Here is a 16,779-nt window from a genome sequence, read left to right on the forward strand (position 1 = left end):
AACGTGAAGTTCGACTGTTACGCAGAGAGTTGGAACTTGTCCGGCTTTCGCCTGCGAGTAATATGTCGTCGCGATCACGAGAAGTCCATTGGAAGGACATCAAAGAATTGATCAGCGATTTCGACGGCAACAATTCCGATGTAGAAACGTGGGTGCAGCAGATGAGGAGACTGATTGCAGCACATGGATTAGACGATCACGCAGCAAAGGCGATGATCTGCAGTAAATTAAAGGACAAAGCCCTGAGATGGTATCAGTCGAAACCAAATTGTGTGGACATGACGTACGAAGAGCTACTTGTTGGGTTAAATAAAATGTATGGGTGTCGACCGAGCACGCTGTCGTTAAGGCGTGAATTCGAAAGGAGAATTTGGAAAAGCGATGAAACGTTCACCGACTACGTACATGACAAAGTTGTGCTGGGAAATCGAGTGCCAATTTCAGACACCGAAGTGGTCGACTACATCATCGAGGGAATACCAGACGAAAATTTAAAATTGCTGGCTAGAGTACGGGGTTTCCGTACAGTCGAAGAATTAGTGTAGGCGCTTGCCAGGTCAACGCTGCCAGAGGAGCCGAGAAGGCCCAGAACAGTGCCACGACGGGATATCAACCCACCAACAACAAAGGTTACCCGGAAGCGGCATCCGAAAGACCTAAAAGATGTCCGATGCTACAACTGCAACGAGACGGGACATTTTGCGGTTGAGTGCAAGAAGCCCAGAAGAGAACGAGGATCATGCTTCAAATGCGGCAATATAGGACACCGCGTCGAACGATGCCCGGCTTCGAGGGACATCAGTTACGTATTTCCCTATCAAGACGAAGACAGCGATTTTTTCCCTACGGTATTATTAGACATAAAAACTACCGAAAGTAATTTTAGGCAATTAGAAATAAGCGCACTATTAGATTCGGGTAGTCCCATTAGTTTTATTAGAGAAGCTATTATACCAAGTAATTTGATACACGATACCGATAAAGCAATTAAGTTCACAGGAATAAATAATAGCGAAATGCATGTTATTGGATGCGTTGAGGTCCAACTCGCTTACGACGGGATCTTCTACAATATTATGCTGCAAGTAGTCACGGAGAATACTATGCGAAATCCTTTAATATTAGGAAGAGATTTTTTGAAAAAAGCAGGAATTTCATTTAAACTTAATCAAGAAATCAGACAAATAATGAACATCGAAATAGTTTCAGACGATGATAGTCAAATACCGACATTAAACATTAATCCGGAAGTTACGCGAAGTACCCAAGATCAGGTTAGTAAATTGTTTACCGAGCGCTATGTGAAATCTATTAGACCAGAACACCCGCAAACAGAAAACGTAATGAAAATTACAGTAACAGATAAAAAACCATTCCATTATGCCCCACGTAGATTGTCGTATCACGAAAAAACAAAGCTAAAAGAAATAATTGATGACTTGTTAGCAAAAGGCGCGATAAGGGAAAGCACTTCCGAGTATGCTTCACCGATAATTTTAGTTAGAAAAAGAAATGGTGAAATGCGCATGTGCATAGATTTTAGATTCTTAAACAAAATTTCAGTTCGTGATAACTTTCCATTGCCCCTAGTGGAAGATCAACTAGATTTATTAAACGGGAAAAAATACTTCACTCTGCTGGATTTGAAAGACGGATTTTTCCATATTCGGATGCATGAAGATTCGATTAAATTCACTGCTTTTGTTACACCATGGGGTCAATATGAATGCCTCAAGATGCCATTCGGTCTAAAAGGAGGGCCGTTAAAGTTCCAGCGATACGTAGCACAAATATTTAGAAAACTACTCGAGGCTGGAGATGTTTCTGTATATTTAGATGATTTTCTGGTGGCAACGGAGACAGTAGAGCATCATTTATGGGTATTAGAAAAAGTTTTTCAATTGTGCGTCGCAAATAAACTAGAATTACGATTAAATAAATGTAAATTCTTACAAACTAGGTTAGAATATTTAGGATATACGATAACGAGCGAGGGTATCCGACCCACGGAACGCGGGGTAAATGACGTTAAAAGATTTCCGATTCCCCAAAATACGCGAGATGTACAAAGTTTTCTGAGACTTTGTTCATATTTTCGAAAATTTATCGAAAATTTCTCGTTAATCGCGAAACCGTTATATGACCTTACAAAAAAATCGGTTAATTTTAAGTTTGGCTTAGAAGAAGCGTGTGCATTCGATAAATTGAAAGAATGTCTAGTAAATAGCCCTATTTTAAGTATTTATTGTCCGCGGGACACTACCGAATTACATTGTGACGCAAGTTCAGTAGGTTTCGGTGCAATCCTGATGCAGAGAAAACAGGATCAAAAACTTCATCCCGTGTTTTATTTTTCTAAAAGAACAACAGAAGCCGAAACTAAATACCATAGTTTCGAATTAGAGACTCTGGCGATCATTTACGCGTTACGGCGTTTCAGAACATATCTGCTTGGAATACAATTCAAGATTATTACAGATTGCCAGGCCCTCAGCCTCACGTTAAATAAAAAAGAAACCAATCCACGAATCGCACGGTGGGTGTTAGAGTTACAAGGGTACGACTATGTTTTAGAACATAGGTCAAGTTCTAGGATGCGTCATGTAGATGCACTTAGTCGACAAATTCTTATCCTACACGATAATTCTTTCGATCGAAACCTCGCATTATGCCAGGATAACGATCCTGAAATAGTAAATATTCGTAAAAAAATTGGAAAATTCAGAGGATAAATTTTTCGAAATGACAAACGGTTTAGTTTACCGCAAAGTGAGAGATCGCGCTTTGTTTTATGTGCCTTCTGCTTTAGAACCTAGTGTGTTGCAGAAATATCATAATGATATGGGACATGTAGGTTTTGAGAAGACAGTGGAAAACGTGCAAAATACCTATTGGTTCCCGAAAATTAGAGAGAAAGTCAAGAGTCACATAAAAAATTGCCTTAAATGTATTGCATTTAGTCCGAATTCTGGTAAACAAGAAGGATGTTTGCATGAAATTCCAAAGGATACCAAACCATTTTATACCATACATATAGATCATCTAGGGCCGATGACAAAACAACATTCAGTTAGCAAACGCTATATTTTTGTAATAGTAGATGGATTTACGAAATTTGTAAATTTATACGCAACAAAAACTACAAATACGGCGGAAGTCATAAAATGTTTGCGAAATTATTTTACGACTTTTAGTAGACCATTAAGAATCGTATCGGATCGAGGTAGTTGTTTTACTTCTCAGGATTTCCAAAATTTTGTAGATGAAAACGGGATAACGCACATTAGAATTGCCACTGCCTCACCGCAAGCGAATGGTCAGGTGGAAAGATTTAATCGAACCATTGTACCGATGATATCAAAATTAGCAGACGAGAGGAATGTACGGTGGTACGAAACACTCGACGACGTAGAATACGCGTGCAACAACACGATAAATAAATCGACGGGAGAAACCCCGAGCATATTGTTATACGGTGTAAGCCAGCGTGGAAAAATAGTCGATAGCATCCGAGATACATTAGAAGAAATAAGTAGTATTACGGACAGTAGAAATTTAGCAGAGGTAAGAAATAGGGCGAAGGGAAAAATTAAGCAAAGTTTTGAGGCGAATAAGAAATACCACGACGAGAAACGAAAACCGGCACGGATATATCAAGTTGGAGATAGAGTAATGATTAAAAATTTTCACACAATAGGCGATTCATCGAAACTAGCACCGTTGTTTAAAGGACCATACGAAGTTGAAAGGGTATTGAGGAATGATCGATACGTGATAACGGATATCGACGGATTCCAAAATACACGACTTCCTTATAAAGGAACATGGGCGGCAACGAACATGAGACCATGGGTGTCTCCTCAATTATAAAATTTAGAATATTTAATGTAGCGATCTCATAGCGATTAGGTTTAAGATACGATATTATAATCAGTAATCACATATTATTTGTTAGTATTGGAAAAGGTAGGGCTATGGGACGTGTGATTCGAATAAAACGACAATAATTATTAATCGAATGTACTTTTTATTAAATGATATGTAGAAGGTATATCTAAGAGTTCAGTTCTGTTCTCTAAGAGATCTGTTGGAAGACTGTGACTTCACCCGCAGAAGAAAGGCGAGAGTGAAGCGCAGTTCGCCCTAGCGACGAACTCTTATCTTTCTGTAATAAACACCCATGAGTTCTAAAGCCGCGTCCCCACTGGGTCGGCATTTGCCGTTCGGCACGGCCGATCGGCAAAAGCCGAGAATTGCGTCTACACTGCGTCCGCATCTGTCATCTAGCACGGCCGATCGGCACCCTAAGTACTTCTCGGCAAAGCCAAACACTGCATCGTCTTGGATAGCATGGCTTGAAAAGCCGAACGGCATGCCGACGAGTCGATCGGCACGATGTCGGTAACCATCAAAAGAGATCGTGCCAAGACACGAGAGCACGAAAGTTTCATGTCAATTTCGTTCCAAAACCATCATCGAGATACAAAGATACAGGAACTTTAAACATTAATAACTTTTTAACAAAGCCTCCATCAACAAATTGGTATTCTTTCGCGATCGAACGGAAAATTTCACAGCGCGACGATTGCTACCTCCAGTTCTGAAAGGCCCAGGCAGGGCCATAAAGCCCCGTCTTGTAACCAAATATGGTCATAGGCGAAAGATTTTTTCCTCGTGCCCATATTTTTGCATAGTCGATAGCCTTTCGTTCCATTCAACGACGGAATTTTCCGCAACCCCCACTAACTGTTCATCCCCTGCACTAGTCGACGAAGTCAGTGTTCCGTTTGATTAGCTCAGGTTTTTACGCTTTTTTATGTTGCCAGATGTGGAACCGTTACTTCGTCGCGAAAGTCCTCGAATATTCCGCATCTGGCAAATTTTGTTGTAAAATAATTTAGTGCTTTGTCGAAACGAAAGCGCTAGGCCCGAGTTGACCAGCGAAGGGCTATATTGTTCCGCGGGTGGTACGGTCTTCAAGGCCAAACGTCGCACAGTGTGACAAGTATATGGGAGTTCGGGACAAAATTAATAACTCCTAAACTATTCAATTTTCGACTTAAGGCCTCTATACTTTTTTTAAGAGGATACAAAGATGCATCGATTTATGACCAAAAAAATACAATTTTACAAAAAAAATTAAGGTGATCTTAACAAGTAATAAGTAACAATAACAGTAACAAGTTTCTTAACGGCAATGAAAAGATTAATTGTTTTTATTGCCCACCTATGACATCGTGGCAAAGGTGGAGCGATTTATAAATTATAAATACATACAGTTTGTATAGCAATTATTCTATGTGGTTTCGACAATAGTGGTACTCGTCGGAAAACAAAAATCAAGAATATCAATTTCTTGACTGAGGCTTCGTTAAAAAGTTATTAAAAAATTCTACGATACGGTCTTTTCTACGATACGTTTGCTTTAACGGTTGTACGAATTAGCTTTTCTACGATTTAATTCAACGGTTTTACGGATTGGTCGATGTTTCCGGAGCCCGTTTCTTCCTCCGATACGCGATTTTGGGGGTGTCAACCGAATTTGGTATTAACTTTTAGCTCGACCGATTGGTCATCGACTAAGGGCAGGAGGACCCATTTTCACACCCCGTTTGGGATGAAAACTCTTTCCTCATACCTGAACGTGGTGGAGGAAGACTTCCAGGTCACCCCCAGAACGAGGGTGCCCGAGGTTTTCTCCCCAAGTCGAAGGTTACGTTAATTTATCGAAGAAAAAACGGGACTCCGGATTAGGACGCGACGAGTGGCCGCGCGTGTTTGACAGCTGTTTTATGGCTATATTGTTCCACGAGTTGGCGATGGTCGTTGTAGAGGACCGTGCCACCTACGGAACAATATAGCTTTTCGTTGGTCAACTCGGGCCTAGCACTTCCATTTCGTTAAAGCACTCGATGGTTTTACGACAATATTTGCCAGATGCAGAATATTCGAAGACTTTTTCGACAAAGTAACGACTCCGCATCTGGCAACATACAAAAGCGGGGTTAAAAATATAACAGTAACCTTAATTTTTTATCGAAAATCAATATGTTTTTAAATTTAAGCAACTGCAATTTCTTGTTGGTTAGACACTGATTAACTTCGATACGAAACATTTTTTTGTCACATCATCGAAAGGGGCTGAAAAATCGTGGGGACTAGTTCGTGCCCCACCCTGTATATTGTTTAATATCGCTGATTTTGATTATTTTCTTCGGTTTGAGCAACTTCGAGCAGTTAAAATTGATTTGCATATGACGTGTAATATGCCATCAATTACTTAGTGTGCAAAAAATCACAGAGGTACTTTGAGGTACTTTTCTTAAAAATCCAGTCAATGTTGATAAACATTTAACATAAAAAAATTGGGACAAATTGTTAATATTGTAAAAAAGTCATTCTGCAGTTTGAAAGGACTTATAATACTGACCGTAATTTACAAAATTCAAATTAATTAGATAAACATTTGGCAAGTGGTACGTGTTTAAAAAAATGCACCAAAAACTGGAATAAATTTCAAGCATTATTATTGACAACAAATTGGGAAATTCATTCCAAATTGTCGGTAGTATTAAAATCTACGTTCCTTTATTAGTATTTTAAGATATAATAAGCTATGAATTTTAGACTTCAGTTTTTTCATTTTTGTTCATTGCTCGTCACACTGTGCGTCGGCCGCTCGGCAACGACCATTGCCAACTCGCGGAACAATATAGCCATAAAACAGCTGTTAAACGCGCGCGGCCACTCGTCGCGTCCTAATCCGGAGTACCGTTTTTTCTTCGATAAATTAACGTAGCCTTCGACTTGGGGAGAAAACCTCGGGCACCCTCGTTCTGGGAGTGACCTGGAAGTCTTCCTCCACCACGTTCAGGTATGAGGAAAGAGTTTTCCTCCCAAACGGGGTGTGAAAATGGGTCCTCCTTCCCTTAGTCGATGACCAATCGGTCGAGCTAAAAGTTAATACCAAAATAGGTTGACACCCCCAAAATCGCGTATCGGTGGGTGTCCGAGCTGAGGAAGAAACGGGCCCCGGAAACATCGAACACAGTTTGTCAAAACGTTAAATCGAACGCATCGTATAAAGAATCAGCTTGTGACAAATCGTTTAGAAAAGTGGCAGTGTGCTTTAATCGTTTAGAAAAGTGACAGTGTGCTTCAATCATTGTGCATTATTTAAACGTGCTTCAGTAAGTAAATTTGTATATTGAATTGTATAGTAAATTTATATTTGTATTAATTTTATATTTGTATAGTACATTTCTGAAAATGGAAAACGACTGGACAAATGAAAATGTCCTGCAACTGATAGAAATGTACCGTGAACGCCCTAACTTATGGGACTGTCAAAACAACAGTTACAAGGATAGAAACAAGCGGCATGATGCGATAGTAGAAATTGCAGTGTCTTTTGGCATGACAAAAGAAAAAATAGAAAAAAAAATGAAAAATTTACTTAGTCATTTTGCGAGGGAAGTGAAGAAAGAGAAAGAGAGCATGAAGTCAGGCACTGGCGCAGATGACATTTTTAAAAGTAAATGGTATGCCTATAAAAGCTTGTCATTTTTAAAAGACAAGAATAAAGCAAGAATGACAGTTGATACGGAGAATAAGGTACGTAATAAAAATACATTCTTTATATTGACATTCCATTATCATTTTATTGTTATGGCACAAATATCGAGAAATTATGACTTTTCATACTGCCACGGTACAGCTCCTTCTGCCGATGAGAAGTATTCTTTAAACTCCTCTCTCACTTCCTGCGCTTCCGCTGAACTTTTGCGTCCTATTTGTGTGAAATTTGTCAATGTTGATCCTTGTAATTCTGCCCTCCAAGCAGCGGCAATGACATTTCCAGTCTCGGAACATTCGCTGTCAAATGTTCCTGGAGGATTATAAATATTTTTTGATCCACTTTTTCTAAGAAAATTATGTAAATAAACTGATGCTAATGTAACTTTAGTTGCTGTATTTGGTTGCAACATCATCGGCTTTCGAAAAACTCTGAATACGGATGACAGTATGCCGAAAACGTTTTCCGAAATTCTCCGTGCCCTACTCAAACGATAATTAAAAATCCGGGTTTTTGAATATTTTGCTTGAACTCCTGGATATGGTTTCATTATACTTTGGTTCAGCGGAAAAGCATCATCTCCTACGAATACAAACGGTGTTTTTCGTGTTCTTCCTGGGAGAACACAGTCGGCAGGCAGTTTCATTTTTAAATCGGTCAGTAATGAATTAAATGATGTATTTTTTAATACTCCGCCGTCAGAAATTCGTCCCTGACATCCCACATCACAATAAATAAAATTGTAATTGGCGTCAACCACTGCGAAAAGCACTATACTAAAGAATCCTTTGTAGTTAAAAAATTCTGTGCCGCTATTTAGTGGTGCCTGTATGGATATATGTTTTCCGTCCATTGCTCCTACACAATTAGGGAAATTCCATTTGGTGTTGAAATCTTTTGCTACAAGATTCCACTCTTGCTCATTCTGAGGCATCTAAAAAAATTAATTGCCAAACATTAACTTATTTGCAGGTTAACAGCGCATTGGAATGTTCGGAGGAAGACTCCGATGATAATGAAATTGAAGTTGAGGAAGACTCTTCGGATTTCATTAATGCAGAGAGTGAAAAATTTGTGTCGCCGAAAAATATACCATCGAGGAAGAGGAAAAATGATGGTGATGCCAAAGAAGCGTATAAAATATTAAAACATATGTATTCTAACAAGAAGACAAAAGACGAATACGACCTTTATGGCGAACAAGTTGCCATAAAAATTAGGAAACTGCAGACTCCACAATCCAGGGCAATAGTGCAGCATTTAATTAATACCACATTATTTGAAGCGGAAATGGGAAAATATAATAATTTTCCATCCTTCAATAACCCTAACCCTAACCCATACACACATAATTACACATCCCCTATTTCTAGTAGTTCATTTCCTTTTACAACACAATCATCAAATAGCCCTCAATCCACAATAAACATACAAGTGCCGTCTCCATCACTTACTCCTACATTGTACACCTCCACTCATACACCCCCATACACCTCCACTCATACACCCCCATACACCTCCATTCATACACCCACATACACCTCCACTCATACACCCACATACACCTCCACTCATACACCCACATACCCCTCCATTCATACACCCACATACCCCTCCACTCATACACCCCCATACACCTCCATTCATACACCCACATACACCTCCACTCATACACCCACATACACCTCCATTCATACACCCACATACCCCTCCACTCATACACCCACATACACCTCCATTCATACACCCGCATACACCTCCACTCATACACCTGCACAAAATATAGAACATAATTTTGACACTTCATAAATATAGGATAGAATCTAGTAAAATAAATTATGTATTGTATTGTAAATAATAGTAATAAATCTAATATAAAAAATAGGATTAATTATTTAATATTATAACTAACGTGATCCAGCAATACTTACTTTTATATAATCTTGAAGTACATCAATGAGAGCTTCACATACTTTTGGAATGATTTTTGAAATTGTTTGTTTTGAAATTTTAAATAAGTACATAAGGGAGTGATATGAATCCCCTGTTGCCAAAAATCGTAATGTCACACCAAGACGCACTTTTGCAGGGATTGCTTCCCTAAAATTTGTGTCCTTCGCAGCAATTTTTGACCCGATTAAATTTAGCAATTGTTCAAATTCAGTAGAGGACATGCGGAAAAAATTTTTAAAGCCACCGTTACACCTGTATTCCAGATTGATTGCGTTTACGTCGTCCAAAATTAAATCTTTCATCATATCACTGGCACTATATATTCTTCTGCTACGTAAACTCGGACGCATCCAAAATCTTCGTTTTTTAGGCATTTTTTTTGCATTTGCTATTACTATAACTGCAGCAGCACCAGTTATTATTTCGTCGTCACTGTACATTTTTTGTGTACTGAAATGGCTTTTCCGCGGTGCATAGCAGTGGCACGGCCGTGCCGCCTTGTGCCGCCTTTTGCCGAACGCTGTGCCGATCGGCAGTGCCGATCGGCAAATGCCGAGCCGTGCCGACCCAGTGGGGACGCAGCTTAAGAACCCATGGCCAAAACTACCGGAAACTCCAGTATATACATCCGTTACTGGAGATGATTTTTGTAACATAACAAGACGGTTAGGAAATCCAACAGTTAGTGTATAGAGTCCTTAGAGATTAGGAAGAAAATTTATAGTTTGCAAAGTGTGTGATAGCAATGTTAGTGCACAACGGTATGTTTGTGTATACGGGTTAATCGAGACGATTAACGGTCAGGATGGCCGAATTGTAAAGCTGCGTCCCCACTGGGTCGGCACGGCTCGGCATTTGCCGATCGGCACAGCGTTCGGCAAAAGGCGGCAAAAGGCGGCACAAGGCGGCACGGCCGTGCCACTGCTATGCACCGCGGCAAAGCCATTTCTTTGCCGACCCAGTGGGGACACGGCTTAAGCGTGCACCGCGCCGCTGGCCGTCCCACGGTCCGTATCAGCTACGCCTAAATGTTTAGAGGAAGGCGCACGCACTGTTTAGATTAAGGCGTGACGATGCGAGAGGCTGAAACCGAACGACTTTTGGGTCGAGAGAACAGTCTCGACGAAGCCACGAACAAATAAAGATCATTCTCCTCTCTGGGCCACCTATTCTTTAAACACCCGAATACCTTTCCTAAATTATAAAAAAATATTTCTCCACCTTTTAGATGTTATATGTTTAAATTCATATTTAATTTATAAAAAAAATGGTGGAAAATTAAACAGAGTAAACTTTTTATTAGAATATATTGAGGATACAGTTGCATCGTATCCCATCGAATCACAAAAATCATTAGAACCTCGCCCAATGGCATCCAATGTTTCACGTTTGATCGACAAACATTTCCCGGATTACATACCAGACACTTCAACAACAAAAAATCCATCCTGAAGATGTTCTATTTGTTATAAAAACAAAATTAGAAAAGACTCTCGGTATTGGTGTCCGACATGCAAAGTGCCACTGTGCATCGTTCCCTGTTTCAGAACATATCACACGAAAGCAACATTATAAATTTTTAATTTCTACAAATATTTGATCTTTTTTAAGTTTTTCGTTAATTATGTGTAAATATAGCTTTACGTTGATCCATTGTGTAAATATTACTAATAAATTCATTCATTTTCTAAAATAAAGTCGTCTTTTTGACCCAATATTTCAACAGCGCCACTTACTCTGTGTTTGACGACTATATCCGTCATCGCTTGATTATCGCGACACACACTGGGGCGCACTTTGCAAAATGATCGACACAGTTAACTGGTTAACAGTTGTATAATTTATTAAAGGATAAATTACCAATATTTAGGGAATTAGATTAACATTTTATAATAAAAATTTTAATATTGCATTATAAGACTATGACCAATATTTAACTCTACGATGGCAAGTTATATGTTGCAAAATTCGTTAAATCATATTCTTAAGTCGAAAAAAGTGAAAGATAACCTTGTAGTTATATCTATCTATTCCTAAATAGTCATGTTTTATTTATTGACAGATCTCATCAAATAATAATGCAAACCGTACTGAATTCATTGCGTAGTTGCAAATTTAAATATCAAACGAAAGTAATAAAGATTTTTCATATCTATAGATTCAAACTTTTAACCATTTAATTCTGACATCTCAATCACCATTAACATTTCAGTATGTTGATTTATAAATAAAACATTTTGTGTCTCTGGTTTACTAAAAATATTCTATCGTACATTTATAATTATAAAGAAACTAAAGCTTTCATTTTTAAATTTCGCGCATTTAGGCTAGCACCAATCACCAATGCGGCACCAGAGAGTACCACGTGACCGTGATTTCCCCCCGCAAAGCTGCTTCACTCCCCTCGCCAACAGTCGCAACTATTGCTCCGTCCCTATATTCCTATGTCCACGGGCGAGAGAGTTGAGTAATCGCCACGATGCGAGCCTATTCTTTGTAATTCACATATATACCTATAATAAACTATTAATTTCACTACACAAACCACGACTTGGTTATTCAGACACTACAGAAGAAAGAGTTAATAAAACAGACAGTGATTGCACGACATGTGCAAACCCGAACTGTTAACTGTGAGGGGGGAGTAGAGACCAGCAGTATGGTATATGGCGGTTAGCATCATAGCAACTGTATTAGGTTATGTCTTATCGGTTGTAAATTGAATGATTAATTGTGTTTTGAGTTTAAATATACCTTTATATTCATATTATAAAAGTGCGTATTTTGTGGCTACCTCATCCAGAAAACACAACACATCTCTTGGCGCTTCTCCCTAACACTTGATACATTCAGAGAAAAATCTTCAAGTGCTTTAGGCCCCAGTGTTTCGTTTTGGTTTAGAGAGATCAGTTTTGTCTTTGAAATCGTTCGGAATAGTCGTGCTGACGAGTTCAGAAGGATTTCATTTCCACTGGATAAATCGTGTTCGGTGAACATATTTGTCATTTATAGTGCACTTGGATGCTTTTTAACATTTTTTGACTATATATGCATATATCGTAGTATAGTATTTTTAGTGTATATAATGTAGCATAATATAGTATTTAGTTCAGTGTAGTTATAAAATAGTGTTGTGTTACGATTAATTTAACATAGTATTTTTTAGTGTAACATAGTACAATGTCACGAAAGTGCCAGAATGATCCAAACTCTTTTTGCTACGTTTGTGGGGAAGTGGTAGTAAAATCGAGTCGCCGCAAAATAACATCTAAAATAGAATATGCGTATGAACAATACTTTGGATGTAAACTTGGTGACCAAGATAAATATTGGGCACCGCATATTTGTTGTCAACGTTATGCCTCCGCACTTTTAGCTTGGACAAGAGGAAATAACAGAAATCTGCCATTCACAATTCCAATGGTATGGAGAGAGTCAAGCGATCATGTTATCGACTGTTACTTTTGTTTATGCAAAATTAGTGGATTTAATAAGAAAGGAAAGAAGAAAGGGCCTGGCGGGATATGCATATGAAAAATGCCCCCAAACAGATTAGTTTGATTTTTAGCTAGATATTACTTCTAGATATGTATATAACTTTCCTTAATTTTGAACCCGAAATATGCATTAATTTTTAAGTTATTTAACGATAAAGAATTTTACAAAATATTTTTTAATTGAAAAACTACCTGTCCAAAAATTCTGAAAAAAATATATGTTGTACATACATCTGCCGCCCATCTAAAAAAAAATTGTTTTCTTTAATTTGTTTATTGCAAATGTTATAAAAAAGGTAATATTTATTTTAATCATTTTTTTAAGTGCTTTATCGTTTTGGTACCACAAACATATTTTGTACATATATGTATTAGACATTTCTGTGTAACATATATTTTTTTCAAGTCGATTGTTGTAGTAGAATGTATTCAAATATACTAAAAATGGGTGTAGCACGCGGAGCGCAAGGAGGCTGCATAGTCGCGCGGCGCGGCGTAACTCAGACTCGATCGCTACATAGCAATTAATTATGATATTAAGCAGAATAATAATATGCAATGTTATGAATCTCAAGTTGCGCTATGATCGTATGCGCATTACGCCAACACTGGCTGCGGATATCGTACATTAAACAATAGACAACAGCCTTCCATTCTTGCATTTGTTTGCCCAAACAAAAGTGAAAGCTATTTGATACGTAGTAGATGCTATTGAGCTGTACGTTTATTTTTATTAGTTATATATAATCTTGTTATATCTTGTTAGAAATATGTCAAACGCTGAGAAATGTGCTTCCTGCAATAAATATGTCATCAAAGTATCGCCGCGCAAAACGATCGTGACATCCCAAAAAATGGCGGAATTCTTGACGCAATATCTAAAATCTCAAATTGTGTTACATGATGTTTTATGCAACAATTGCCGAATAAAAGCATATAAAAATAAGAAAACCGACAGTGCTTGTGATAATAATAATGAAAATGATGTGATTGTGGAAAGCTCAGTCTCATCTTCATTTGATGATCCAGATTTTAATATTTCACTTATGGAATCAGCTAAAGATGACGTTATAAAGATTGAAGTCCCCATAAAAAGAACTGTTGCAACACACAAATATTGTTTTATTTGTAATGATACAAAAAATATTCATGTTATTCCGTTTGAAGCAAGATTACAAATATATATTAAGATAAAAATCTATGTTCCTAAAGGGAATCGATGTTGTCGAAAACATTTAATTAAAAATAAATTGTATAATGACGAATTGAAACATATATCCATTTATTCACATTTTAGTTCCATTGAGCCTGTAGAATTACAACAATTATTAAATAGTTTAGCAATTACTTGTGATTCAACATTGTTTGACAAAATTGGTGATTTTAATATGCCAGAAGAACAATTATTCATATTTACTGGCTTAACGTGGGAGAATATTATAGAATTGAAGACAATGTTAATATCAATGAAGAATTCAGCATCTCGAAATGTTACACAGGCTATTATTATTTTTTTATTTAAATTACGAAGTGGTAACGCAAATGAAACAATTGCTTCTATTTTTCAGTTAGAACATAAACAATTAGTTTCAGATTATTCAAATGCAGTCATGAATGCGTTTGATAAAGATGTTCTTCCCTTAAAGTTTGGTTTAAAATCTGCGACTAGGGAATATCTAATTAATAATCACACTAGTAATGTAGCTAAATCGTTGTACGACATTGATAACAAATTACTATTAATTTGTGATGGCACTTACATACGACACCAAAAAAGTTCTAATAACGAGTATCAACGAAAGTCATTTTCTGGACAAAAAAAAGTGCCTCTGTGTAAACCATTTACCATATGTACAACAGATGGTTATATTGTAGACATTCTAGGCCCATATTACGCTACTCAAAATGATGCGTCAATAATGAAAGAAATAATGACCGAATCAAATGGATTATGTAATTTAATGAAAAAGGGGGATATTTTTATACTCGACCGTGGTTTCAGAGACGTTAAAAATATGTTAACTGAACAAGGTTATGGTGTACTAATGCCAGCTTTAAAAGGGAAACGACCTCAGTTGTCAACTATTGAATCAAATGATTCACGATTTGTAACAAAACTACGATGGGTGGTTGAAGCCATCCATGGAATACTTAAACAAAAATATCGCCTTCTGGACAGAAAATTAGACAATAAAATGTTACCTAAAATTGGGATTTATTGTAAAATTGCATCATTTTTACAAAATCGTTATGGCAAACGTTTAAACTCCGATGCGGGACGATTGGATATTATTGCCCAAATGAAAGAAAAAAAGAATCAAGAAAACTCATTGTCGGAAGAAATAGAAAAGCACGGATGGAGCAGAAAAAAATTAATATTTAGCGATATATCTACTTCAGATATTTTCGATTTTCCGGAAATGACGGAAAATGATTTACATATTTTATTCACAGGCTCATACCAATTCTCCCAAGCTATCTCGTATTTGGCAGAAATATTGAACGCGGATGGTTCAATTACTGCAAAATATGTCAAAGAAAGAAGTAATATTTTAAAATTATCTGTAAAATCTCGACATATAAACAAAAAAACATATCGCTGTTATATAGAATATTTGCCAAATACTATAGGACATTCAGGAGTGACACGATATGCTTGCGAATGTGCAAGTGGCAAAAGAACAGTTGGTTGCTGTTCGCATGTAGCTGCATTAATTTATTATTTAGCTCATGGCAGATATTTATCAAAAATTCTCAAACCAGCTGAAATTTTGACGAATTTATTTACTAAAAATGAAATACATCCAATAATAAATGAAAATAGTGATATTGACGATTAAGTATTTTGTACTAATAAATAATAAAATTATTGCTTGCAACAATTAATTTTACTACGTGTGCTACTGCTTCTTACTACCATTCGTACAATTATTATTCTGCTTAATATCTTCATTAATTGCTAGTGTAGCGATCGAGTTTGAGTTACGCCGCGCCGCGCGACTATGGCAGCCTCCTTGCGCTCCGCGTGCTACACCCATTTTTAGTATATTTGAATACCTTCTACTACAACAATCGACTTGAAAAAAATATATCTTACACAGAAATGTCTAATACATATATGTACAAAATATGTTTGTGGTACCAAAACGATAAAGCACTTAAAAAAATGATTAAAATAAATATTACCTTTTTTATAACATTTGCAATAAACAAATTAAAGAAAACAATTTTTTTTTAGATGGGCGGCAGATGTATGTACAACATATATTTTTTTCAGAATTTTTGAACAGATAGTTTTTCAATTAAAAAATATTTTGTAAAATTCTTTATCGTTAAATAACTTAAAAATTAATGCATATTTCGGGTTCAAAATTAAGGAAAGTTATATACATATCTAGAAGTAATATCTAGTCAAAAATCAAACTAATCCGTTTGGGGGCATTTTTCATATGCATATCCCGCCAGGCCCTTTGTATACCCAGATGTATCTTCCGCCACCCGCCCAGTAGTATCTGTATCGGCACCACCACCACTTAATCCTCATACACGCCAGAATACTCCAGAAGATCAAGTCGAAACAACAATTGAAGAAACAGAAAATTATGAAATGGAGTGTGCAGTATCATCGAAAGAACCGCATCTTTTAACTCAATCCGACCTTAACTAATCCGATCTCGTGCGAGACTTGGATTTATCAAAAAATCAAGCAGAGCTTTTAGCATCTCGTCTACAGGAATGGAATTTGTTGAACAA

General features: G+C 37.1%; 2 protein-coding genes across 2 annotated transcripts; one reads left to right on the top strand and one right to left on the bottom strand.

The window, feature by feature from the left end:
- Positions 1-7,564: 7,564 nt before the first annotated feature.
- Positions 7,565-10,062, bottom strand: LOC122404177 (protein ALP1-like). Its single transcript, XM_043408105.1, has 2 exons — positions 9,508-10,062; positions 7,565-8,510 (listed from the first exon to the last, which is right to left on the bottom strand). Exons 1-2 carry the CDS (start codon positions 9,967-9,969, stop codon positions 7,689-7,691), a joined length of 1,284 nt encoding a protein of 427 aa, XP_043264040.1. The 5' UTR covers positions 9,970-10,062; the 3' UTR covers positions 7,565-7,688.
- Positions 10,063-10,274: 212 nt separating this feature from the next.
- On the top strand, positions 10,275-15,921 carry LOC122404178. The gene is made up of 3 exons (XM_043408107.1): positions 10,275-10,290; positions 10,642-10,667; positions 14,796-15,921. The coding sequence occupies exons 1-3, from the start codon at positions 10,275-10,277 to the stop codon at positions 15,864-15,866; spliced, it is 1,113 nt and encodes a 370-aa protein (XP_043264042.1). The 3' UTR covers positions 15,867-15,921.
- The last annotated feature ends 858 nt before the right edge of the window (positions 15,922-16,779 follow it).

The sequence above is a fragment of the Colletes gigas genome, unplaced genomic scaffold (genome assembly GCF_013123115.1).
Source record: "Colletes gigas isolate AHSC1104 unplaced genomic scaffold, ASM1312311v1 Colletes_gigas_Sc00116, whole genome shotgun sequence".
NCBI lineage: Eukaryota > Metazoa > Arthropoda > Insecta > Hymenoptera > Colletidae > Colletes > Colletes gigas.